This window comes from Rhipicephalus sanguineus, chromosome 1, assembly GCF_013339695.2.
Source record: "Rhipicephalus sanguineus isolate Rsan-2018 chromosome 1, BIME_Rsan_1.4, whole genome shotgun sequence".
NCBI lineage: Eukaryota > Metazoa > Arthropoda > Arachnida > Ixodida > Ixodidae > Rhipicephalus > Rhipicephalus sanguineus.
This window is the reverse complement of record NC_051176.1, coordinates 183,856,540-183,882,993: the sequence shown is the minus strand read 5'-3', so window position 1 is coordinate 183,882,993 and position 26,454 is coordinate 183,856,540. Positions and strand designations below refer to the sequence as shown.

At 44.1% G+C, this 26,454-nt stretch overlaps 1 protein-coding gene across 1 annotated transcript; it reads left to right on the top strand.

The window, feature by feature from the left end:
* Positions 1–1,273: 1,273 nt before the first annotated feature.
* Positions 1,274–26,222, top strand: LOC119403606 (uncharacterized). Its single transcript, XM_037670533.2, has 10 exons — positions 1,274–1,359; positions 1,446–1,535; positions 2,618–2,717; positions 4,492–4,568; positions 8,173–8,339; positions 11,415–11,549; positions 14,232–14,397; positions 17,123–17,276; positions 17,526–17,629; positions 25,571–26,222. The coding sequence occupies exons 2-10, from the start codon at positions 1,446–1,448 to the stop codon at positions 25,859–25,861; spliced, it is 1,284 nt and encodes a 427-aa protein (XP_037526461.1). The 5' UTR covers positions 1,274–1,359; the 3' UTR covers positions 25,862–26,222.
* Positions 26,223–26,454: the final 232 nt, after the last annotated feature.

Genomic DNA, 26,454 nt, shown 5'->3' with positions numbered 1-26,454 from the left:
AAAAGACTTTTCGCTGCCTGCGTTACAGCGGCATAAGTGGTTCTTTATTAGAGGAAATATATGCAAACGGGGGAAAAGAAAGTGAAAGTTTTTGCTGATGGTCACGGCAGTGTAATTCAGTTGTCGAGCTGCTGATACCTGAATGGTGGTTACCAGTGAATGAGAGAGGAGTAGAAAACAAAACAAAAAAAAAAAACAGGAAGAATGAATACAGAGGGGGGACTATTTACATATTTACACAGAAGGACATAATGTCTCTTAGTTGGCTTTTGAAGTGTCCTCCTCGAATGCGTTTTTCACCCGGCCCTGCAGTGAACGCTACTGGTTGGGGCTGTATACACCCAGGAGGCTATATGACATAATTGACGCTGAAAGGACTCACGAGCACAGGACGTACGATCCGTGTTGCTGTGTTTGTGTTTCTTTACTGCGTTTGTGTGTCATTTTAGCGGCAATTAGGTCATGTCGCAAGTACCAACTATAGGTCATGAACAAGTTCTCGCCAAGAGACGCTGAAGAAAAGCGACCCACAGACCCGCGCGTTCGGCGACGCAATTTCGGACCGGCAAGGGGAGATCGCATCGCCGAGCAAGGTTCCCGTCGGCATAAGAGCCGAGCGGAAGCAGCCTAAGAAGTGTGTCGGCGCCGATTCTAGTACGGCATGGGTCGTGTTCAAGCGGGTCGACTAAGCCCGCCCAATAAGTGCATCTCAGATTGTAATCGTTTCCAGTGATACAGCTTCCTGGTCTTTATAACATACCGTATCTAATTTCCTCTGGCAGTGGATGTATCTCGCAAACAGCCCACAGCTGTAAGGAAAAAGTTAGAGAAAGAAAGAATTCGGCATTCGTGTTTTCAACACAGAAAAGTGCAAATACGATAGTATACGAACAGGTTTTCCCGAGCCAACTCGATAAGGAAACATCTTGAATTTCAATGGCCCAAACGGATCTAAACAAAATGTAATAGACATATTTTTAAAGCTTGTCCATCAAACTCCGAACAATTTTTCGTTGAACGCCCCAAAAGACTTTCAATATGGTTTGCTGCGTTTTCAATGACTTCGCAACCAAACGTTTCGGAAGTGTACGCTTAGGTTTAGGTTTCCACTGACTTCCTCTTCACCAGCGCACTGTAACAGCCTTTGCGAGTATCTTTGCGAGTGCCTGGTTGACCCCAATAAGTTACCGGCAAGGCTGTTTACGTTTGAGTGCTTCGATAAGATAAAGCAAGGATACAAATACATGTTTTTTTTTTTCTTTCGTTACTCTGTCTATAAGAGCTTGTCGGCGCCTTTCAACTTTCCAGCTTCTTCGAGCTTCCAAAAGCCGCCGACGAGTTCTGTGCCTTCAGTTCGATGTAAGTAATCAACTTCAGAGGAGTTTGGTTGTCTTCAGTAGCTCAGCTGAGAAAGTGTTCTGTCTAAGTCAGTCTTTACACTTCAGATGGGGATGTGCAAAGGTGAAAGTGGAATTCCACTGCTGTTCGTTGACGAGGATGTCGAGGATGTTGCGCGAACAGTAATTGAGCGCAAGGTACGTTTCTCACAGACGTGTGTCGTCTTCTGAACGAAGACATGTTTACCTGCGCGTCACATTCAGTATGTTATTCAGTGAGTCCAAAACGCGGCAAACAAACATCTGAAGAGAGAACAAACGACCTTAAGCGTCTACGCAGCGACGCTTTTTTCTCTAGAAAGCGATGTGCAAGGTACAAGGTGCATAATGCATCAAAGCGAGGCACTCGTTAAGGTGTTTCTTTTCGATTAATTATCTTCATTGAAAATGTGATGGCTTGTTGAGATCATTGTACGTGCAGTACAAAGAAGAGTCACTAACATCATTGTTCTCCATATTTTACTCTCCGTAACTATTGAAATACGGTAACCGCGACTGAATCAGTGAAACACTTTTTTTTTTCGTTTTATGTTCTGTTGACGAAGCAATAAAGTTGTGTGGTGTGGTGTCGCATTAAGTGCATAGTGTGAAGTAAATACCTCTAAAAAGATAGTGCTTTAGGGGTCTTAAGCAAAAGGAAATGGTCAAGAATTAGTCGAGAGGACAGTGAAGAACGTGAAATCTAGTCGACGTGTTTCTGTAAAAGGTTAAATATGTTTATGATAGAGCCATGGCGATGAGTAAAGGGATAGAAGACATGAATGGCAGCCGTTGCGATGCCTTAGTGCATATACAAATCGCTGCAGTATACGGAGATAATGGGTGGGATGTTCACCGATGACGGATGTTTCATTTTCTTCCAATCATATACCGAAGAAAAAAAATATACGTGTCATTTCATTATCAAGGACTCGTTTATTTGGTCTAACAGGGAGATTTGCCTTTACGGCGCCAAGTTTAGCTCGCACACGATTGGTGATACTTTCCAGGAGAACACGCATGATTGCAATAAAGAATGGGCAGACCGGTGGTGGTTTTACCTGCCTGCCTTACGCTATCTGAGGATACAACAGCCCTATCGCAAAAAGCTGTCTGCTTCTTTACCTATAAGACTATTTTGCGCTAACATTATTTCGCTCTGAGCTGTTCATCTGTTCTGAACGCATACAGCCGCACACGTACTGCACGTCGTGCACCATCATGACTGCGATTCTTTCCAGATATACGAAGATGAAGCTTTCTTCCTTTGTGACATACGAAATATTAAGCACAGAGTCTCTCTCTGGCAGCAAGAGCTACCAGAGATACAGCCGTATTACTGTGAGTAAGCCAACATTCATGATATTCGTGCATGTACCTTCAATTTAGAACAGAATTGTAATTGAACTAATGCGCACTGAAAGTCGACGCAGCCACGCTTCGTTGTTGTTTCATTTGTTCCATCTTTTAAGCTAACTGCGCGAATTTATTTATTTATTTATTTATTTATTTATTTATTTATTTATTTATTTATTTATTTATTTATTTATAATGGGAAAGCAGGCCCTTTTGGAGATGGCTATTACAATATCCCGAATACACAATTCAGGCAAGAATAAAGAATTTAAAAAAGCAAGAGCACTTCAACAAGTACTACTTACATGTTACCTACAGGCACAGAAATAATTTGGCACGTTTATGAGCCTATACTAAGCGACGTGTGCGCCTGCTTTCTTAAAGGGTTAGCTTGCGCGCGGAAGGATAATCGTATCGCCGTTATAACTTCGTGGTCATGCGTGCGCGTGGTCTAATTGGGTTGAATATCATGCTAGCGCAGGGAACGACCTTGATTCAAATTTCGCCATCGGTCGTGTAACACTGTTATTCAAGAATCGCTAAGCCACTAAAGACAGGCACCTGCCCACTTAACGGTACCTGGTAGGCTGCAATAGATTTAAACGGGAATCAGCTGGTGTACGTGACAGGATGAACTTAGAATCACGATATCTTCACAAGTATCTTATTGTACTCTCACAAATGACGGCTACAGCTGTCGTTGATTCGAACACTGCAGTGGTCCGAGAAGCTAAGATATGTCATCAGACACAAAGGGCATCGCTGACCATGTTCTCATTTCAGTGTGTGCGTTGTAAAACGAAATAACGTCCTCATCGCTCCGGATGTTAGCCCTTCTCACACCAAGCTTAACACAGCCAACCATTTCTTTGAAAAACGTTGGACACTAAAAAGATGAGTCATTATTTTGTGGAGGAACATTTGGACATTGTTCGCTGCTCTTATGAGATGAAATTGTGCCAATTAAGTGAATGATAATTAGAGAACATGCGACAGCGCGAGTAAGTGCTGTCGCATGTTCTTATACTGCGTCAACTCGGGGAAAGCATCTTGAAAGCTTTTCGCGAAAATGAATATGCGAGAAATAGTGAGGTAGGGTGTTCTTTGCTAAAAGTCTGTTCAGATCAAATCCGGAAAAGCAGTGTTAGGGCTCGTGTGCACAAGCTGTGGCCTCCATGCATCAATACTATTTCACATTTAACAATCCTCGGGTATCGGCAGGTAATATAATCTGTGCGCAGTGTACATACCAGTGAAGAACCGTAAAGAGGAAGCAGTTCAATTAAAAGATATTAATTCCTTTGTTACTACGTGGATTGTGGGCGGAGATCCCAACAGGGTCGTCAGGTAAGAAATTTCTAAGCCTAAACTTTATGAATTCCTTTCGAGAAAGCAAGCCTCATAGACTTACGGTCCGTACACCTTCGATGTTCACTTGCAAGTACTTTTTTCATAAGGCTAATTTTGTTATTTAAAGCCCCTAGCAATGTCGGGTGTGAAGCGTTGTAAAAGTAAGAGAAGACATTGGCTAATCAAGAACCACAAGGAAACGCTGTGTGCTTGAGCAAAAGCGCTCTGGCTTAGAGATCACAGAGCAACAGCTCATGCTGCGAGGAATCCACAGATCGATTTTCAGAGCGAGCAGTCTTGCAATTTGCGAGTTAATGCCGGCTTTATCAACGCTGTATAATTCCTCTATTTCAACTAGACCAGTCCCCTGCAAACAGAACACTAAGGATGCTTTCTTCTTGCTTGTCAGGTGTCAGATGCTGCTCAGATTCAGTTGTGCTGCGCGCTCTCAGCTCAAGCGGAGTAAATTTTGCGTGTGGGTCCAAGGTATGAACACCGAATTTTGACACTTTACTCCTTAAGCCACTACGTACAACCTCGCGCAGACCGTTGGGCTTCTCATTAAAACAGAATACAGTCTAACTCGCATATATCGAACTCGCAAGAAAACTGGAATTAGTTCGATAGAACGGATAATTCGATATACCAGTTTTAATGAAATTGTATTTGCGGTGTAAATTTCGATACGAATTTCGAAACGCTTAATCAATGACGACACGTCAGATGTCTTGTGTCGGATAGGGTGGCAGGACGCAAAGTCGAGATAGCGACGAGTATGGGTCCATTTCCTGTAAACAGAGAAGGACACGGCGCCGTTGGAACGACGCACAAGTACGTCGAGAAAAGGCAGCTTGCTGTTTTGTTCGAGTTCCGCAGTAAATTCTATAGCCGGTTCTATGGCATTGAGGCTATGTAGGAACCGGTTGACGTCGCGCCCTGGGTCCCCGCGCGCCCCGCCGCGGTGGTCTAGTGGTTATGGCGCTCGACTGCTGACCCGAAGGTCGCGGGATCGAATCCCGGCCGCGGCGGCTGAAATTTTCGATGGAGGCGGAAATGATTGAGGCCTGTGTACTTAGATTTAGGTGCACGTTAAAGAACCCCAGGTGGTCGAAATTTCCGGAGCCCTCCACTACGGCGTCTCTTATAATCATACCATGGTTTTGGGACGTTAAACCCCAGATAGTAGTAGTGGGTCCCCGCGCGACCCCATCACACTCAGACGTGCATGTCTAATAAGTCCATGACGCTGCCAGCCCGGCTGGCGGCGATCTTCTGCCTTGCCGGGTCCGTGGTGCGAGTGCCACTCTCCTGCTGAATGAAAGGTCTGGCTATTCTCTAGCGTAAAAGGAACATTCTGCCTGTTTTCGCGACAATATACCTTTGGAACGCAGTGCATGGCCACTGTAGCCAGTGCGTTCATTAACAGGCAACTGACCGAAATCGCTCGCAGCGGAGTGGCGCCATGTACATTTTAATGCGTTCCGCCGACCGTCGCCTATATAACGCGTCTAACGTGGCGACAGCACTGCGGCCCATAGCTTTACCCTACGACAATTAGGACGAGTAATTTCGAAACATTTCATCCGTTTGCATTGCTATTCTTAAATTATGTGTATCGTGCGTGCTTGAAAAAACTGCGCGTCGGTTTGGTAATGTTGGGTGTGCACCTCGAACGCCGTTAGTGTTTTTCATCACTCTGCCAACCATGGAAGCAAACGTGCGCGCTCGTTTGGAACGAATGGACAGCTGAGATCGGTTTCGGCCCATACTCCGATACACCGCTCGTAAGACGGCACTGGCAGGACGACCCCGAAGCGCCGCCATTACCGGACGCCAGCATGTTATCGGAGGACACGCTGCGCTCGTGCCTCGGTCGGTCGTGAGAACGTGCCGACGATGCAGTTCTCAGCTGACGAGGCAACACTCGAACGGCTGCCACTCTCAACGGCAACGCGCGATGGTCAAAAGCACAGAAATATTCACGTTTTTCGGCACTGCGCATGGCGAAGAAAAACGGAAACCAGCAACTACGAGCAGACGAGCTGTCGGTGAGACCGGAAGTGCTAATATTAATGTTTGTTCGGTGTTTTTAACGCGATAACATAATATAAACGTACATAAATTTAAGTTATTTGTTGGGGTTTTACGCCCCCGAACCCCGATATTATTATGAGGGATGCCGCAATGGAGGGCTCCGGAAATTTTGACCACCTGGCGTTCTTTAACGTGCACCTAAATCCAAGTGCACAGGTCTCTAGCATTTCGCCGCCTTTGAAATGCGGCCGCCACGGCTGGGATTCGATAATAATAATAATAATAATAATAATATCTGGGGTTTAACGTCCCAAAACCACGATATGACTATGAGAGACGCCGTAGTGGAGGGCTCCGGAAATTTCGACCACCTGGGGTTCTTTAACGTGCACGTAAATATAAGTACACGGGCCTCAAACATTTTCGCTTCCATCGAAAATGCAGCCGCCGCAGCCGGGATTCGATCCCGCGACCTTCGGGTCAGCAGTCGAGCGCCATAACCATTAGACCACCGTGGCGGGGCGGCTGGGATTCGATCCCGCGACCGTCGGGTGAGCAGTAGAGCGCCATAACCGCTAGAGAACCGCGGCGGGGTTGCGCTGTTATTCTTGGCAGTAAACGATGCTTCATAGTAATGTGACTCACAGGATCCCTTATGTATTCGCCTAAGAGGACAAGATGGCGAAATGCATCCGGTGTGGCATCCGTGCACGTCGCTTTCATATATATATATATATATATATATATATATATATATTATATATATATATATATATATATATATATATATATATATATATATATATATATATATATATATATATATATATATTCTTTTTTGTGTCATGCGAATGCCTCACAGAATAAATCAATGCGCATCTCGAGCGCTTCTAGCCAGGAGGCATACAGGTGGTCATGTGACTTTAGGCCGCCACTTTTTCTTTTTTTTCTTCTTCTTTAATCAAGCAAACGCCGCGAAAGCGAAGAGAAGGCGCAGTTAGCGTGCCTCGTTCCACAAGGCGCTGTTGTCCATGTGACTTTTTTGACCGTTCCCCTGAGCCGTTTAAGGCTTTCAACTGAATAAGAAGAGAGAGACAACGCGTGGCATTAGCATGATCACTATTATTCTCTAGATAGGTTTTCCAACAGCGGTGGCATTCAAGGGATTTCGTGGAAGTGGCTATATTGTTTATTTGCTAATGGTACTGAAAGGCTAATGGAAATAGATGAAGTCTCAAATTAACGCTAGTCACGTCACAATATACCATAAGAAAGAAAGTGCTAAGTGCAAACGTGTTTTCCTAAAGGAACACTAAATGGAAACAATGAATCGGTTCAGATTGATAAATTATACTCTGAGAACTCTTACTGTCATGAATTTCGTCATCATAGGTTTATTAATACAGAAGAAAATCAAGGTAAAAGTTTCTTTTTTAAATTTCGGGCCGTAATCTCCGCGCGTGACATCACGGATTTCAAAGCGTATTTTTTCGTATTTTGGCGACATTGGCTCAACGAAATTTCCTAAACCTTAGTATGTTAAGCCTATGGCCTCCTAGAGGGACCATGTAATTCATTTTTACCGATTAGAAACTACGTAGGACCTAGTAGGCGCCGTCAAAGTCCATGACGCGATGGTGTTTGGTGTGGGAATTTCAAGGTGGCGTTGCCACCCGCATTTTCTTTTGGCATGTTTTCTCGCTTACCAAGCGCCTCATCGCGGCAAGCGTGGCGATTTTGGAATTGTGAAAGAGTATAATATAGGAAAAAATGTTTTTTCTCTTTAGTGTCCCGTTAACACTGAGCTCATCGTGCAAAATAATTTTCGTTCAAGGTTGCCACTCGTTCAATTTCAGCTAATCTGGAGTTAGAGCTTGTGCTTCAAAAGAGAAGAAACACCGTGCGAAAAATAGAGCGAAAAAAAAAAAGTTATACCACCAACTCATTGGAGATGCCTGGCATTCTGAGAAGGATAAGTGACGTGATGTTTGAGTTTTGTTAGTACAATTATCTACGTGAAATCTAAACGGGCTTCGTCTTGATTGCTTTCTAATAGCATGAAATGCGAACTTTGCTGGAGATGGGTGTCAAAGAGAACCGCATTCTGTACGACAGCATGACGAAATGCCCTTCGCATCTGAACTACGCTGAAAAATGTGGAGTGCATCTCATGTGCTCCGACTCGGCAACTGATATGAAAAGGATCAGAGATGACAAAGCAAGGTAAGCTCGGTCCCGTGGCCCGCATTTTGTTCTAGCCTTGTAGTGTACTAAGGATCACCTTTATTACGCAGGCCGTCACAATGCTTTTAAAAAGGACAGGAAATCCTGCGCGAATTACAACCAGTGAATCTTGTTCGAAGTCCAGTTAAAAAACCGCTATGCTATTCATTCCCTCAGGTTCAATTAGCTAGCTGAAGGTAACGATCTTACTTTAATTGTTGTTGCAATTTCATCATGGTCAGTTCATCACTCAGTGGGTAATTGTCAGATGTGCAAAAATGAACGTTTCCGTCTACGTGTTTATTTTTTGCGGCGAAAAAGCCCCACAAGATAGAAAAAATATTATGGGACTACGCGACTACGTGCACGGCATAGCGGACTGTGTGGAATAGAAAGCTGTTCATTTAAGGCAGGCCGTTCAGGGTGGCACGTTCAAAACATAAGGGAAGGATTGTCTTAGAAGCAGCAATCGTCACTGTGAACGCAAATTGCTTACACAGGCGTCTTGTCGGAATATAGTCACACATCAAAAAAGAACCTTAAGGAGGTATGGTAGGGTAAATGAGTTGTCCTGGTTTCAGCTTTATATCTCAAGAACTGTTCCATATTCTCTTGTGAAATTTTCTGTGCTCATTAAGAAAGCTTGTGGCCTTTACTCCATGCAATTTGGACTCTGTAGCTTTTCTTCCTGATTTCTTATTGCGTACCAAATTTCCAACAGGCGTACAAAATTAAATGTACCTTTTCTCAGAAATGAAAAACAGTATGACCGTGCAAATTTGGCACGCTTATTTCACATGATATTGGTATTAATCCCTACCTATCAGAACGGGCTGCTACATTTATTTCACAAGAAAACATTTTGTCCTTACCTGTCACATGCCGTGAGACAGACTTTGCAAATAATTATTTTTCTTAATAGTGGCTGGCTTAAAACTGTTTTTTTTTTAAGTTTTAGATTCAGACTATTTGGAAGGAATTTAGGTATCTGAGAAAATTTCAGCGTGATCGGCAGGATAAATTTCCAGAAAAGGTACATCAGGTTTAAAAAATTTTCAAAAAATCGATTGTAAGAAAAACACGCATTTATGTTTAAAAGCACGTGCGGAACGTGCTCGCATCGTACAGCAGTGACTACGACACAAAAGCATTTTGGTGGAAAAATTTGCAATCCAAATGTACGAAAATGCTAGGAAGTTAATCTAGTCAATCGATCTAGCCATAGTTATTATAAAAAAAATACATACACCCATAAACAATGATGGAAAAGGGCGCGCGCCTTCTGACGGATGCGCGGTCTTTTGCGCCATTTAAATGGCTTGGAGCACTCCTACGCACTCGCCAATGCACGGTTGTGCTCCTCAGCGTGTGTATTATTTTTCAGTAATGAAATAAAATAATGGTTTTTTGGTCGGTGTACCCTACCATACCCCCTTAAGATACTGTGATGCAGGCTACCTAGAACTCTCGTGCAGAAAAGTATGTTGGATAATCCAGGAAGTAAAAGCGATTAAGCATAAGAGAATACCGTGCTTTTTAGAATCAACTGACACTGCTTACAATCAATATCATCATCTGTGACGCCACTTTCATCAGTGGTATCTTGTTCGAAGGTCAGTTTAGAAGCACGAGAGAATTAGTCGGCTGAAGTAGGAGCAATAGTTAAATCTTCGAGTGGAAATACCTTTCCGCCTAACCGACTTACTTCCAAGTTGCAGAAAGAGATAGAAGTAACTCCAGGCTCATGTACTGTATTTTGTTCATTAGGTCAAAGTTTACGAGTTGTACATATTCTGAAATATTGAACGTCATTTCTACGGAAAATTTAAGGTGTAAATAGATGAAGCCCTGAAGACTAGCAATGCAAGCACTACCAATTACATCTCACTGGATCCGTTTTCACCCATATAGCATGTTTCATTGCACTTCCGGTGCAGCACGTCAAGTCTTTCACCCTCTCTTACTCCGTTGTTCCGTTTCACAGACCTAGAAGTGTCACAACCATTTATTATCGCAACATAGGCTTTTATTTGCTGTGCGCCCACTGAACAAAGGCGTGATTAAACAAGGTGTTTCAAGAAATGTGTACGAGAATACTCAAAAATCAGGAAGATGTTATATTTGTTCGACGCCTTCACAATTGCTTCTTTTGTAGCCGCAGGCATCTTAAGATAGCTAAAGACATCATTTGCAACACTGAGTATGAAAGTTAGATTAATTAACTTTTTAATCAGTGGAGGTAGGTGGTTAAGTCAAATGGGAGAATTGAAGTCCTTCATACGAAGAACCCATTACAGCTTGGTGGTTTCAAAAAAGCGCCCTCTAGTAATAATTGCGATGTAATGAAATTGAACCAAATGCAGCGGCGAAACCGAAACCGAAACGCGCTCAACTGCCATATTCTTCTGAGACGTCCAGAATGAGTGAGCGTCGTTATATCGAGCATCAACCGACTTTGTTGTGCTGGTGTGCGGGCTGCGCTTGCAATTATAGCACGCATGGCGCACATACATTGACGAACGCTGAAGAACTACACCTCTGTACTCGTTGTCTTGAGCAGTCATCTGGTCGTCTGCTTGTTGCGCTCATCGGTGCTTCTGTTTCGGTTTCGCCGTTGAAATTGGTTGAATTTCATTACGCTGCAATAAATAATAGAGGCCGCTTTTTCTTTATCTCAAAGCTGCGAAGGGTTCTTCGCATAAATAAATTCAATTCTCCCATTTGACATAACCGCCTAACTCCATAATTAAAACATTAATTATTATAACTTTCTTAATTACTGCCCCAAATGATGCCGTTAACCATCTTAAGATGTCTGTCGCTACAGAAGTAGCAATTGTAAAGGCAGTGAGCAAATATCGCATTTCCCTGATTTTAGAGGATTTTCGGACACATTTCTCTAAACACCCTGTATGTTAAACAGCATGCTGAGATCTATTCTGCATGCTGGGGTACTGTATATTATCAGACAGTTTACTTTGGGCGCTATATACGGTTCATTCCAACAGCCTGTTAGCTTATCCCAAACTATGGGCACCTTAATAAAGCGATGGTAATCTGTGATATGAATTTCAGGTTGCTCCTGCGTATTGCTGTGCACGAGTCCTCAAAGCAGGCGTTTCTCAATGATCAGTTTGGATGTTCCTTAGAGGAAGCTGAGCAGCTTATGCACATTGCGAAGGAAAATCAGCTGAACATCGTCGGCGTTTCGTGAGTGTACCAGCATGCACCAGAAAGTTTCATTTTAGCCAGCGGTGTTAGGACAACTTTCCCTTGTCTCTGGCTGCTCATTACATATTACCTCAATTAGAAATCTCGGCTGGCTAAGATAAGGTAACAATATTCTATATCAATATTTGTTTGCTTTCCGCGCCCTGGCAGTGGTCCGAACAGCGCCATGTGCTATATCACTAGTATCAGCACATCATGAGCAATATGTGATAAGAAATGACAACCTGCAAATTTGAGCTTCATGGTAGGATCTCAAACAGGACACTCGAGACAGGAACATAAAGGGTCCCACTGTCCCGCTATGTATCTCTCTTTCATTCTCTGTACACCGTTATAAATCCAAGACAGGAAATGAATTGGAGCGAGTGAAATTAACACTATAATGGTCCCTATTCTGATATAGCATCGAGCACTGATTAAAATAATGTCTCATCGCTGAGCAAATGTACAATGTGAACTGGATTCTGGGTTCTGAAGTTGCGTTGAGTCGACAGATTTAAGTCGCAAATTCGTCGAGATTCTACTTTTTGTAAGCATTTCTGAGTGCGTAAGCAGATTTCTTCAAAACAACTCGCCATAACTTTTATATCACGACTGTCGTTCGCGACTTCGAGAGGGACAGGGGGAAGACAAGCGGAGAGGCCACGAGGTCGACAAGGCGAGTGTCATATTTACTAACATACAATGGGGGCAAGGGAGAGTAGAAAGATAAATGTAGGCAGATAGCGACTGCAAGGATGCAGGAAGTGTACCTGCATAAGCGATACCTCATGACAGCTCACTTCAAGAACTGGACGAGTAGCAATATGGGCCGCCATTGCAAAAAGGCGGCAACAAATGGATCATCTCTAAGGACACCTTAGTGAAAGATATCCTTCCAAATTAACAGGCTGCCTTATACGACAACGAAGGCTTTCTTTTTAAGGTAAACGGCATTTGCGTATTAGGTCCTCGTTGTAAAGCAGGCATCCAATGTCTACAAATCGCTGAAGAAAGCGCTGATTGAGTATACGCAGCCTGGATATACAGCAAGTACAGCCAGCACTACACTGACGCGAAGAACATAGAGCATTGTACGGTTTTACGAGCTATGAGCCCGAATGCTCTGAAATCTGAAGTCGTCTCAGATACCGCGCTTTGTATACTTTTGACGCCTGCTGTATACATTCCACAGCGCATGTCTAGCGTGGGGGGTGAGTGGCCTGTGAAATTCGTTTCCAACGACTAACGCTGCCCACAGAGTTTTCCCTACAAAACTGACGAGTGGGAACTCGATCTCTAATGCATACATGCGGAAGCAGCAAACATGGCGGTTCAGCCAGCATGAGAATGATGGGTAGTACTTATATTACCTTCCATCTCACACCTTCAAGCTGGCTTTAAGACTTAGCAAACTTATCGTTCTTAACAAAATGGTGTGATACAGGCGGGAGAATTGACAGAATTTTCGCATGTACCCAAAGCCTTCAAAGCTTATAAAACTAGGGTTGCTTCGAAATGTGACCCATTAAAAGCGGATGCATAGCATACTTAAACAACGGCTCAAGAATTTCTTAACCTACAATCACGGGTATCAGCCATATCCATGTACTACGCGTCGTTCCAATTGCATCTGAACTGTGGCAGCGCCAAAGCTCCATCTAGCAATTTTAGTATGAAACTTCATAGTGCCAGTAAGACGCTAATTCGAGAAAAATTGTCAAAACAGAGCAGCACCAGATGGGCAGCATGGTCGCCTGCTAGACGCCCTTCTGGCTGCTAAACTGTCTCTCTTGCCTCCCTCTTATCAAAGATAACGCTCGACGCAAGGAGAGCATCAGTAATCGACAAAATGCAGAGCGAAGGCGTTCCTTGTTGACTCGCGTGACCTTTCGCTCACTGCAACATGTACTTTTTCTACACCGAGGTCAGCGCAATCTGCAGTGGCCTGTCATTGTTTGCTGAGGCGAAAATAGGGCCCAACCAGCGACCTCTACAAGACAGTGCAAACATGCGCTAGCTGCCCACTGCACCCACATTCGAGATATATGTGCAGCGGTGCATACTCGAAAATGATAGCATTGCGGATGCCCGTGTATGACTAGTTAGCGAGTTCAACATATTTACAACGAAAGAAAGTGTATGCAATGCATCGCGTGCCTTATTCAAGCCAGCAAACTTACGTTAGCCTTATGAAAGAATTCCGTTCCAGCTTTCCGAACCGCTCAGCCAATTCACAAATTTAGGCGTCGGTTCACGAGATGCTTCAGTCTTCCCCTTCTGCACTCAATTTTGTGGCGGCGTTATGGAAGGCGAAATTTTGGTCCAACTTTTGGGTCTGCCGAGACGCGCTTCTGCCGCGTGTTGGAATGAAACAACTCTGAAGCAATCCAACTAGCACCACTTTTTTATGAAAATCATGCAATGTGGAAGAGGTTTCATACAACAAAAAAGTATTATTAATATGTTTTGGTGCAGGAACGCGCGTAAAGCTGCTTCCTCAATGTGTTCCTGCTTCGGTACCTTTGTGGCGAGTGACAAAAAACGCGGCATCCTACAGAAACAGCTCACGTTTCTATATGTCACAGACGCTTGAGGCTCTGTTTTTTTATGTACCCAATTCCTTTTTCTCCTATGGTTGTGTAGGAGGACACGAGATTAATTCCCTCTTGGCACTTGCAGGTTTGACATGGGCGTGATTTCCGTTACCGACGAAGCATTTTTACTCACACTTAGGAATGCCCGCTCAGTGTTCGACTTAGGACTGAAGATGGGTTTTTCCATGACAGTTCTTAACATTGGTGGAGGATTTCTGATAACTTCACAAAATAATGAAGAGTTCGTGCAGGTGAGAATATCATGACCTATTTATTACAAAGCAATATGTTAGGGTAATAGAGAAGTGACATAAATGCCTTAGGAAATTAGACGACGTTGCAAAAAGCACTATAGATGCAAACGTGGCTGTCAATTTGTAATTATGTATTCTTAGAGCATTTTTATACCTCATCTGATAAAAGTGTTACTGGAGTGGCCAGTACTAGTGGCATGTAGAGCTTACACATAATCCTAACGGGCAATGCAAGTATAACAATAACAGGATTACTAAACATTGCACCTCACAAGAGGGGTAAGTCATATATTTTCTAACTCAAAAAAACAGCAGCATCTGCTTTCCTAAGTGACTGTTGTCATAAACGTTCTACCTTCTAAGGCAAAAAGGTGTGAAAAAGGTCTGTGGTTCGTGCCTTTGGGGACCCATGAGGCTGTCACAACCATTAATCCCTTTAAGAACTGACGGCACCAGGTCTAACAGTTAGTCCCCATGCAGCTAACTGTTAGTCCCCACAGATCACCTCAATGGACTAACATTTAGTCCTCACATTTACACCTTACCGGGCAACCGTTGGTACCTACAGTTGCACCTCGCCGGAAGAACGGTTGAACTTTTTATCCCCAGTTCAAATGATCCGTTAATCCCCAGGGATGATTTTCTAGAGTTACTCTCCACAAGGCTTAATAGTTATTTGGCGTGTTTCCGCGGTGAGCAACAAATGGCGGGGAAAAGAACACGCGAAAAAATATTTAGTCATGCGTGTATCACTACTTTCGCAGTCAATGCGACAATGAAAGACAAAAGAGAGACAATGAAATGTTTTATTATGCTCCTTACATATGAAGTTTCTGCTTCTTTTCATTGAATTCAATGTAAAATGTCCAATACAGGTCCAGCCGCGTTGTCATATCTCGTACCGTCCTTTTTGTGAAGCTGCTCTAACGAAAGCGATAGATGACAGGCATTGCGCGCGCCGCGCCAGCGCACACGGCATTCTGCACGTTGTGGACAACGGCTGCATCCGCAAAGCACAAAAAGATTGCGAATAGTTGGCCATACGTGAAAGACAGGATGAAGACGCAGGCACATGGCAAATACGTTCAAGGTGAAATGAAAACACATCTAAAATATGGCATGCAAATAAGTTCACCGTGATGTCATACATCATTAAAGACGCATTTCGAGCCACATAGCGCAACAGCTCAAATACAGTAGCCGCAGCCATCACGCCGAGACGCCGCAAAACCACCGTGCCGCCAACGAGTCAGCGAGTTTTCTGCGAGCGGCGTCGTGCAGCTCGAGCAAGCCCGTCAGCCGCCGCTGCCGCCAGTGAACCTCGAACAGAAGAGCGAACGAACGCGGGGCCGCCGCCACGAACGGCGCCGAGCTGCTTGCGAGCGAGCGACGGGGAAGCCGACGGTAATGGCGACGAATTTCCACAGAATTCCGAAGGACACCTAAAGTCGGCTCACTAAATCCCCCCGCTAGCCCATGCCGGTTCACTTCAAGCGCGCGACATATACAACCGAGCTCGCTGCCGGCCACCGCAATGCGTTTGGACGAGTCGCAGCGTAGCGGGGAGGCCTCTGCCCAATATCGCGAGCCCGCAGCTCATGACCGCTGCGAATCCTCAATGAGCGAGCGTCCGGGCGGCCGACGGCAATGGCGGCCAATTTCCAGGCGGTTACAAAGCATAGGCGAGCAAACGCCCAAAGCCGGCCCTCGCGGTACATTTCGTGCGCCCGATATACAACACGATCAAGTCAGCTACCGGTAATCGTGATCAATTTCGCGCACGCGATTGGTACGGCAGAATAAAGAGTGATCACTTACCTGTGAAAGGATCCAGCGCCGATTTATGCCCAGAGTCGGATTGAAATCGTGGATCCGATAGGGCTACCGTCTTCTCGGCCGCCATTCCCAACCGGTGGCGACGCAGTACCGTTACTATACGCCGGAGGTATATAGCGCGGCATCGCGACGTGTCGTGACCAGCTCCAGACTTCATGGGTGCGGCGAAGCGTAAAAGCAGCACCACACGCTCATCCACGCATACGTGTATGTCTAAGGCACCGCGGCGTAGTTCCTAGATCGTCGAACTCTCCGAGCGCGACACAACCGCCAACACGACACCACGAACGCAAGTGGGAAGACTGACCCAAGAGCAAGGAGGATGGTTAGTTCCCATGACAAAGGTTTGCGCACGGAACGTATCTCTGCACATGGCCTGCATCTCTCGCGTGGATCCCTTTGCAGACTAACTGGTTTGTACGAGGCACGTGTCCTTCTGCGGTTGCTCCTTCGCAGTCTATCCGATCATCGCGAGCGCCTATTGAGCTCGGTTACTCCTCTTTGGGGTAATTTTGCCTTACAGTGTACGCGGCAATGATGATACATGCAAAATGTAAAACTTGTGTCTTAGAGGTAACTGAATATTTGGAGTAAAATTTACCTAATCGGCAAAGGATCTTCAGATATATAGGCAGTATATTCAACAGTTGGTTCATCATTCAAGCCTCAAGGCTAGTTTAGAAAGACAAGGCATTATACAAAAATGTTGTGTGCCCTGTTTCCCGAAAAGAAATTACCAAAATGTCAGCAATTTCTGCGTTTATTGCTACCATTATCAGTGGTGGTAACGACATCACTTCAAGAATTGCTGGTAAACAATGTAATAAAAAGACCGAGGTATTTCCAGTGATTCATTCTTCGATTGTTTTAACTCTTACATTCGAAGGTGTGCCGACTGATCAGATCGGCACTTAAGGAATGCTTCTCATCATCATCGGAACTGACAGTGATTGCCGAGCCAGGACAATTTCTGGTGGCATCAGCCTTCACTCTTGCGACCAAAGTTGTAGCAAAGAGGAGCAAGGGAACGACCCTGAAGGGTACGTTACCTCTGTACTATTCCTCAAACATTGTTTGCGTTTACAAGAGTGTAGCGTGACTATCGAACACCTTCTTAAGTACATTAGCCCATCGCGCACATCATTCTCCGATTTTATGATCAATAGTTTATTGAAACGTAACTTTGAAGGTGCTATATATATAGCCTGACGGTCGAGTATAATTATATTGTAGAACAGGTTACAGAGGTATTATCGATACATAGTGCAGAATTCATTGTTGAATTTCAGCTGAATGCGAACATTACGAAGAGGTCTTTATCAACGAAAGTAAGTACAACAGTATCCCCAGAGACGCAAGCGAAGAAACAGGAATAAGTATTCGGCCCTTAGCAGTGAGTATGTTTCTCGTCAAACTTTCAAGATTAGATCAAACGAATGAAGTGGGACAGTGAAGCCAGAAGTCCCACAAACCTATAGGCTTTAAAGGGACACTAAAGAGCAAAACGATTTTTCTCGCGTTAGTAAAGTAGTCTTCCACGATACCAAAAACACCACGCTTGCTGCGAGAAGACGCTTAATAAGTGAGAAAACGCGCAAAAAGAAAATACAGGTGGCGACGCCACCTTGGAATTCCCGCACCATTTGCCGTGACGTCACATATTTTTGACGGCGCCTGCTTGGGCCTACGTAGTTCCTAATCGGTTAAATCGAAGTACATTGTCCTCTGAAGGGGCCAGAGACTTGACATAACGAGTTTGTGGAAATTTCGTCGAGCCAGTGGCTCCAAAATACGTTAAATGCTTTTTGAAGTCTTTTAAGTCACGAATTACAAAGTTCGGCGCGAAATTTAAAAATCAAACTTTGAACTTGGTTTTCTCCTGTAATAATAAACCTATGGTGGTGAAATAAAGTACACAAGAGTTCTCCGAAAACACTTAATCAATCTAAACCAATTCATTGTTTCTCTTTATTGTCCCTTTAACATGACTTTTCACTTGTATTTTTCGTCTTGTCCGCCCGCACAGAAGAGACACTAGTAGCATCTCAGTTAATATTTAATATTAGTAGGCAACCATGGGGCGGAAATCGAGACGTCTTCCGACTGTCAGACTTCGAGAAGTCGCTTTATTGCGCTGGACACTATAAAATAGAACTGATACAAGAGCATGATTGCCTCGAATGTATATATAGATGAAAGCAAAATACCCGTGTTTTAATATCACGGTGATGGTAAGAATACTCTCACTGGCATTCGTATGATCATTTTAGCACTAGAAGTCGCAGGCGACTCGATGGTGTTTAACAGCGGATTGTGATATTACAGGATTTTCGTGATGATGGTTTTGTGGTGAAACTTACTGCTTATATTGAAGATGCATGTACAGGCGCGTGCAAAAGTATACGGACCACGGGATCGCGTGGCAGAATGCATCGACGCGCCATCTACCGACGCTGCGCCTGCTGTCGAGAGCACCACTGAAGCAGCGGTGCGCATGCGCGTCCCTACATATCAAATGGCCTTTCATGTCGCTCTGTCTGATGTGGTCATGGCGCTCGTAGACAAAACGTCAACTGGGTGTCGCTTTCGTCGCTCCGTCTAATCTGCGCCGTTGTTTTAAGAAGCGGCTGCGGGGGGGTGGCTCAAGCGACGTGCGCGCGTCGCTTTTTACACCAGTCAATCAGCCTAACTAAGCATCGTAGAACCTAGTGAAGCCAAGCATACATGATTAAGTTTCTCAACCCAGCTCGTCTTTGTCGCTTTAAGCCATGTTAAGCTTAGATGTGCCTAGTTAAGCCAAAGTAAGTGTAGCCGAAACTGATTAAACCTAGTTGAGCATGGTATCTCGTAATAAAGACAAGCACAAGTAAGTTCACTTAAGGAAACTCTAATTAAGCTTAGCCCAGCTTGCCGTTTCCTTGTTAGGCCAAGTTGACCTTACATGAGCGCAGTTGAGTCGAGTAAAGTATAGCCAAATCTAATCAAGCGTAGTTTATCATGGTTTCACCCGATATAGCCGAGCATATTAAGCATAAACAAGGCAAGCCTACTTGTGACCAATTAAGCCAAGCCGAATTCCCCATCAGCCCAATGAAGCCAAGCTCAGGAGGCAGGCACGTAGGCAAAGGGGGGGGGAGCCTCCCCCCCCCCCCCGAAATTCGTCCGGCCTTCTATATTCCAGGGCAACTTTTTTATAATTTTTGCCATGGAAAGACTTCCTTTCGTACAATTAGGCCTTGGGCCCCCCCCCCCCGAAAAAAAAATCCTGGCTACGTGACTGTCAGGAGGATTACCCTTGGCCAAGCTGAGACTAATTAGGATAATTAAAACCTAATTAGCGTTAATTATGGCACTAATTAGGTATATATTAAACGAAGCAAACCCTATAGATACTCGAGTTTCACGTGGCCTATTTCCTCGACGTTAATTAAACTAATTAACCTAACTAAGCGATGTCAAGACATGTAGATATGTATCTCATTGGGCATAGTTGAGCATGACACTTGCAAATTAAATCAGAGCCTAATTAGCTTTGAATAAGCAAATCAAATTAATCGTGTTATTTTCAAGCAATCGAAGCTGATTCCCTGTGAGCCCCTTGCAGCCAAGCTCAGGAGCATTACCGCTGACCAAGCTGAAGCTAATAAAACTCAGTTAATCCTAAGTAGTGTCAATTAGGAAAAGGTTCAATTACGTTTCCCTGTGTTGTGTGAGATCGAACCAAGCTCGCCCGCGACACTCGTGTCATGTGACATAATTTCTCTAATTACGCCTAACTCAACATGGTACTGAAACTTCTTTGCCGCATAGGACACTCTCGGCAGAGAAAGTGTCTCATATAAATTATTCGGGTAAATTTACACAGCACTAACAGGCTGCAAAACTGTGCCGTGCTCACCAGATTCAAACAAGACACCAAATTTTGCAGTATAATGACTGGTATTCGCTACTGCTTGAGATAACCACGTCACGTCGCAATGAATGTGGTCCTTCAGGATGATTTTTTGCTCATATACCAGTTCGAGTTGAATTTACACCGATATAACCCGAACTGAAGACGGTGGAAATAAAGGTATCTTGGATACTTAGCCCTAAAGTGTCCTGTTTCGATCCGTCAGTATACTGTACACCTTTCTTGTCTGAAAATATGCATTTGGTTAGGTTACAAAAATCAAAAACATAGCAAATAATGCGCCATCAGGAGACGGCAACTAAATCCCGAGTTTGCGCGTGCACCTTTTGCGACAGCTTCCATCGGCAAAAAAGCTGTCCGTTGGGCGCCAGTGCGTATATAGATTGCGCTTTAGGTCTGAGTTTGTTCCGCCTGATAATTTCACCCATGAACGACGGGGTTTCCCAGCCACAAATTAGAGGTATATATTGAAGCCTTCAGCCGCATATGACGGAACAATTTCTTTATTGAACTGTGTGGTCATTTTTGGCACGCTTAGCCCGACGCCCTATCTTCGTGACCACTGGCAGCGATGAGCGCAGACGATAACTTTCATTGACACGCACTGCAAATAGCTCTTAAGGTCGTCTGTATTACAGTTTTGAAGTAGTAGACTGTGAAAGTGGCGTCAGTAGTGGTGCTTCATCAGTAATGGCGCCATACATACAATTGGAGGAAAGAAGACGCATTGCGGAGCCTGACCCCGCTTAACTAGGTTAATTAGTTTAATTAACGTTGAGGAAATAGGCCACGTGAAACTCGAGTATCTAGGGTGTGCTTCGTTTTATAGAAACTTAATTAGTGCCATATTTAACGTTAATTATGCTTTAATGATCCTAATTAGTCTAAGCTTGGTCAAGGGTAATCCTCCTGAGCTTGGCTTCATTGGGCTGATGGGGAATTCGGCTTGGCTTAATTGGTCACAAGTAGGCTTGCCTTGTTTATGCTTAATATGCTTGGCTATATCGGGTGAAACCATGATAAACTACGCTTGATTAGATTTGGCTATACTTTACTCGACTCAACTGCGCTCATGTAACGTCAACTTGGCCTAACAAGGAAACGGCAAGCTGGGCTAAGCTTAATTAGAGTTTCCTTAAATGAACTTACTTGTGCTTGTCTTTATTACGAGATACCATGCTCAACTAGGTTTAATCAGTTTCGGCTACACTTACTTTGGCTTAACTAGGCACATCCAAGCTTAACATGGCTTAAAGCGACAAATACGAGCTGGGTTAAGAAACTTAATCATGTATGCTTGGCTTCACTAGGTTCTACGATGCTTAGTTAGGCTGATTGACTTGTGTAAAAAGCGACGCGCGCACGTCGCTTGGGCCGGCCTCCCCGCAGCCGCTTCGTAAAACAACGGCGCAGATTAGATGGAGCAACGAAAGCGACACCCAGTTGACGTTTTGTCTACGAGCGCCATAACCACGTCAGACAGAGCGACATGAGAGGCCATCTGATATGTAGGGACGCGCATGCGCACCGCTGCTTCAGTGGTGCTCTCGACAGCAGGCGCAGCGTCGGTAAATGGCGCGTCGATGCATTCTGCCACGCGATCTCGTGGTCCGTATACTTTTGCGCGCGCCTTACGTTATACATACCAGGGTGTCTAACCGAAGAAATAACGGTTCGGGTTCGGGTTCCACTCGCTCCGGTTTCTTTCCGGTTCGGAGACATAAAAATTTTTAACCATTCGCGAACCGGTTGGCAGCACCGAACCGATTTCATAACCGGTTGGGCACAATAAACTTTATCTGATCTTATGGCGAAACGTTGCCCAGTGCCGTCGACTTTAACGCATCACGCATGCGCAAGTTCTGTCATAATAAAGAAGAAATCGGCTCCATCGAACATTTTAGACTGCGACTGACGCTATTACATAGGTGTAAATGAAGTTTAATATTATATAGCTAAAGCATCCTCATAAACACGGCCATCTTACGTAGTGGCGTCGAAAGAATGTGCAGCCCGCGGCACGGTGTGCCCATTCGACGCGTCCATCTTTGCGCTCCATCTCCTTCATGTTTCTTATTATTCATAATTATAGTCTGTACCGGGCGAAACCGCTTAAATTTATAAGGGTGCCCGAACCTCGAAGCCTTAAAGTTGGTTCAAATATGAATATTCCAGAAAGACGTCCCAACCGGTCACAACCAACTAATTTTTTCCTTCGTGTTCAACTATATAGCATTGCCAATGGAATGAAGACTGATGAAGTTACACATGCTCCCATGACATGTGACAATCCTGATGTAAAATGACGTCATCTACTTTCAAACATACAGCAGGACATCAGATATTATTTAATGCATACTATGTGCACGAATTAACTACAATATGAACAATAACGAGCATTTAGAAGAATAAGAAATCGTAGAGAAGGAAAGGCAGGGAGGTTAACCAGTTCAGGAAAACCGGTTTGCTACCCTACACATGGGAACAGGGTGGGGGAGATTGAAAGGTGGAGAGGAAAGAGAGAGAGAAAGATAGCTCACATCTCAAAGTATACGTCTTGCAAAAGAATAACATTTGACTGGAAGCCTTCAGTAAGTATCGACTCTTCGGGATTTCTTAAAAATCAGTAGGCCATATATTGTGACGCTCCCCCACTTTTCCATGTAAACAACCACCCTCAAGTTGCTAATGAAAAAGTTAACTTTTCGTTAATAAGACATTTCAACGTAACTTTAGCAAGGGCAAACTATTTCCGTCTCGACGTAGCGCTTCACTCTAAAGTTGATAGCACGCCTTACTGTCATACCATTTTAAAAGCGGAGCTGTTAAAGCTTTTCGTTGCGCCGCGTAGTGCGAACAGAAATGAACCGGCTCGCGCTCGCGTCGTCCTCTTCTTCATCTTTTGCTTCGCTGCCACGACACGTGCGCCGATTTGTCCGGCCGTGGAATCCAATAAACTGTGATGGGTGAGTATGTTACGTGGCTAAAAATCACGTACTATCACGTAGCTAGTCACGCGACTAAATTACGCAACACCACTTAATAACTAGTCACGGGACTAAAATCACGTAACATCACGTAACAATTAGTTACGTGACTAGAATCACGTAACATCACGTAACATCTAGTCACATGACTGAATCACGTAACGTTACGTAACAACTAGTCACGCGACTAAAAATCCCCTAACATCACGTCACGTACGTGACTAAAACCTCGTAACTTCTAGTCACGTGACTAAACATAACGTAACATCGCGTAACATCAAGTAACAGCTAGTCACATGACATGTTCCCGCCATAAACCACGTAACAACTACTCACGTGACTAAAATCCCGTAACAGCTAGTCACGTGACTAAAATCACGTAGCATCATGTAACATCTAGTCACGGGACTAAAATCACGTAACATCACGCACCAACTAGTCACGTAACTAAGATCACGTAACATCACGTTATAGCTAGTCACGGGCCATGTTCCTGCCATAAACACGTAACAACTAGCCGCATGACTCAAAATCGCGTAACATCACGTAACAGCTAGTCACGTTAGTGTATCCGCCAAAACCACGTAACAGCTTGTCACATGACTAAAATCACGTAACATGATGTAACATCTAGTCACGTGACATGTTCCCACCAAAACCACGTGACACGGCGTAGTGTGGAGAACCAGCCGAAATCGGAGAAGGATAGCCAAGGCTAACCATACTTAGTACTGCTGGCAAAAACTTAGCATATCTAGCAAAAGCTTGGCATCACTAGCAAAAACTTCGAAAGAGCTGGGTCGAACACTAGCTCTGCTGTTGGTTACAGCCTGGCGCCACTAGTGCAAGCTGCGATTTTTTTTTTACTTGAAAAAATGTGCATGGCCTAAAAAAACCCTGTATATACGATACGTTCATGCAGACGGAAAATATTCTTTACGGCTTAAGGTTGCACCTTGCACATCACTCAGATTACACAACCACCTCATTTTCACTCGCGTAGACGAAAGCACTCGAGCATTCAAGTGGTCGGCGCTTCCTCGTATCATTCGGTTGTGGAATGCCCTTCCTCATTTTATTGTCTCCGAAAAAAATCCTGATAAATTTCGCCAGCTCATCATTTCACATTTCACTGCGTAACCATGCATATCGCCTTTTTTCTGTCATGCGTGTTTTGTTAGCTCTGTTTATGAGTTCGTTATTTCTTTTTACTCCTTGTATTCTTGTGTATTTGATTTCGCACTGCCTACTCGTGTACGAAATATATCTGATTTTTTCTCTAATTTGTACGTTGCCACTCCAGTATGTTTCTACGTAATCGCCTCGTGCATGGGTTCATTAATATTCTTATTCTCGTATTTTTTGTATAATACACGGAACTACCTCTTTTGTTCTTACTCTAGTAATAAAGTTGTCGCTACAATTATTGTTATGCAATCCTCAAATGTCTTCATGAAGCCATGAATATGCAATATATGATTTCATCCTCTGTGATATTACGTATTTATTATGTATGTCCCTTTATTATTGTGGTGTCCCCTAACCCAATGCCTTTTACAAGAGCTCTAAGGGCTTCTAAATAAATAAATAAATAAATAAATAAATAAATAAATAAATAAATAAATAAATAAATAAATAAATATGAAATCGATAATTGCATCATTTGTTACACTGAAAAGTTTCAAATGTGCGTAACTCACAACTTTATGGTCCCTCTCAAAAAACATAACAATTAATAAAGAAAACCTTCCATAGGAACACATAGGCTCCATGAAAGTACATGGGAAACATAAAATCGATGAGTAGGCATGCATAAGCTTGAAAAATCACTAAGTGAAGGCGAAGTAATAGCTGAGCCAAAGAATTATTACTAGTAAGCATTCGCAGGCAACTCTCGGAAGTTCTGTGGCCTTTTTTGATCCCCTGGCAAACCATCCCGAAGCATGTACGCAGTTTGAAAGCGAGAATCACTTCAAACACAGAAAGATAAGGCAATGCTTGTGACGATGTTGCGCCGTACGTATCAGGGGCATAGCCAGAAATTTTTTTCGGGGTGGTGGGGGTGGGGGGGTTCAACCATACTTTATGTATGTTCGTGCGTGGGTTTGTATGTGCGCGTGTATATATACACAAGCAAAACTGAAAATTTTCGGGGAGGGGGGCCTAAAACAGCCCCCCCCCCCTGGCTACGCCCCTGGCACGTATGTTCTACTTTTAAAACTCCATGCACTCTTTTCCAGGCTTCGTAAGTGTCATACAATATTAATAAATAAAAATAGATAAGCGACAGAACTGCAAGCAAGTTGTACCGCTATAGGATGACTTAATACAACATCATAAGCAGCGAAGTGACTATATTTCTTTCACTGCGATTGAAATGTTTGATAATAATGTCGTTTTTATCAACGCCGTTAAAGAGAAGCTGTCTTCCTAGGAGTACAATGGCCGGCACCGCGATGTGTGGACCACCTTCTGGGCCGCCACCAGCAACCCGAGAGACCTCATATTCGACCAGCAGCTGTTCTGGCCCGTGCACGTCAACGATTGGCTCCTTATCGACAACGTGGGAGCCTATTCAACGGTGCTAGCCTGTAGCTTCAATGGCTCGGGCATGCCTCCAGTCATCTACGTTGCGTCCACAGATGACGCTGACAACGTCAGTAAAGGCCTAGCGGCCGCTGCCGTCTGCAGTGGTTACTCTCAGATGGAGCGCGCAGTCAAGTAAATCGTAGGCCGCAGATTATTATCTCTTGCTTTGTCGCATTCATTGTCACTCGACAGGACGGTAGTGGTCGGCATTCGCTGATGAAAGCAGAGACAACGGTTTGTGAGCAAATGTTAACAATAAACTGCCAGAAACCTCAGACAAGTTATCCTCCATGGATATTATCCTGTTCTCTGAGCTCCATGCGCATGATAGGAATTGAAAAACTACACCCAACAGCATGAACCTGCTACGGACTAGAACTTTACCCCTTTCATCGAAAGCTTATTCATCGCGTGTGTTGGCCACCTTCATTAGAAACTTTCCTGATCAAAGCGAACTCGTTTGAAAAGGACTGATTCTTACGACTGAACAGCGCATAATGATGTGGGTCAATAAAACAGATTCAATGGGTCTGCTGGAAACGTGCCGTCTATTCATCGTGGTTACGGTAAGCCGTCATTAAATGGAGGCTGTATTCACATTTCGTGAAAGGGGACACAATCAAACAGTCATGTTTCACTTCCTTGCAGTCGCTTTCTGTTATCGGAGAAATAGAAATTGTGGAGGGACGTACGCACACTTCATGTACAGAGTAAGCTGCCACGCGAACT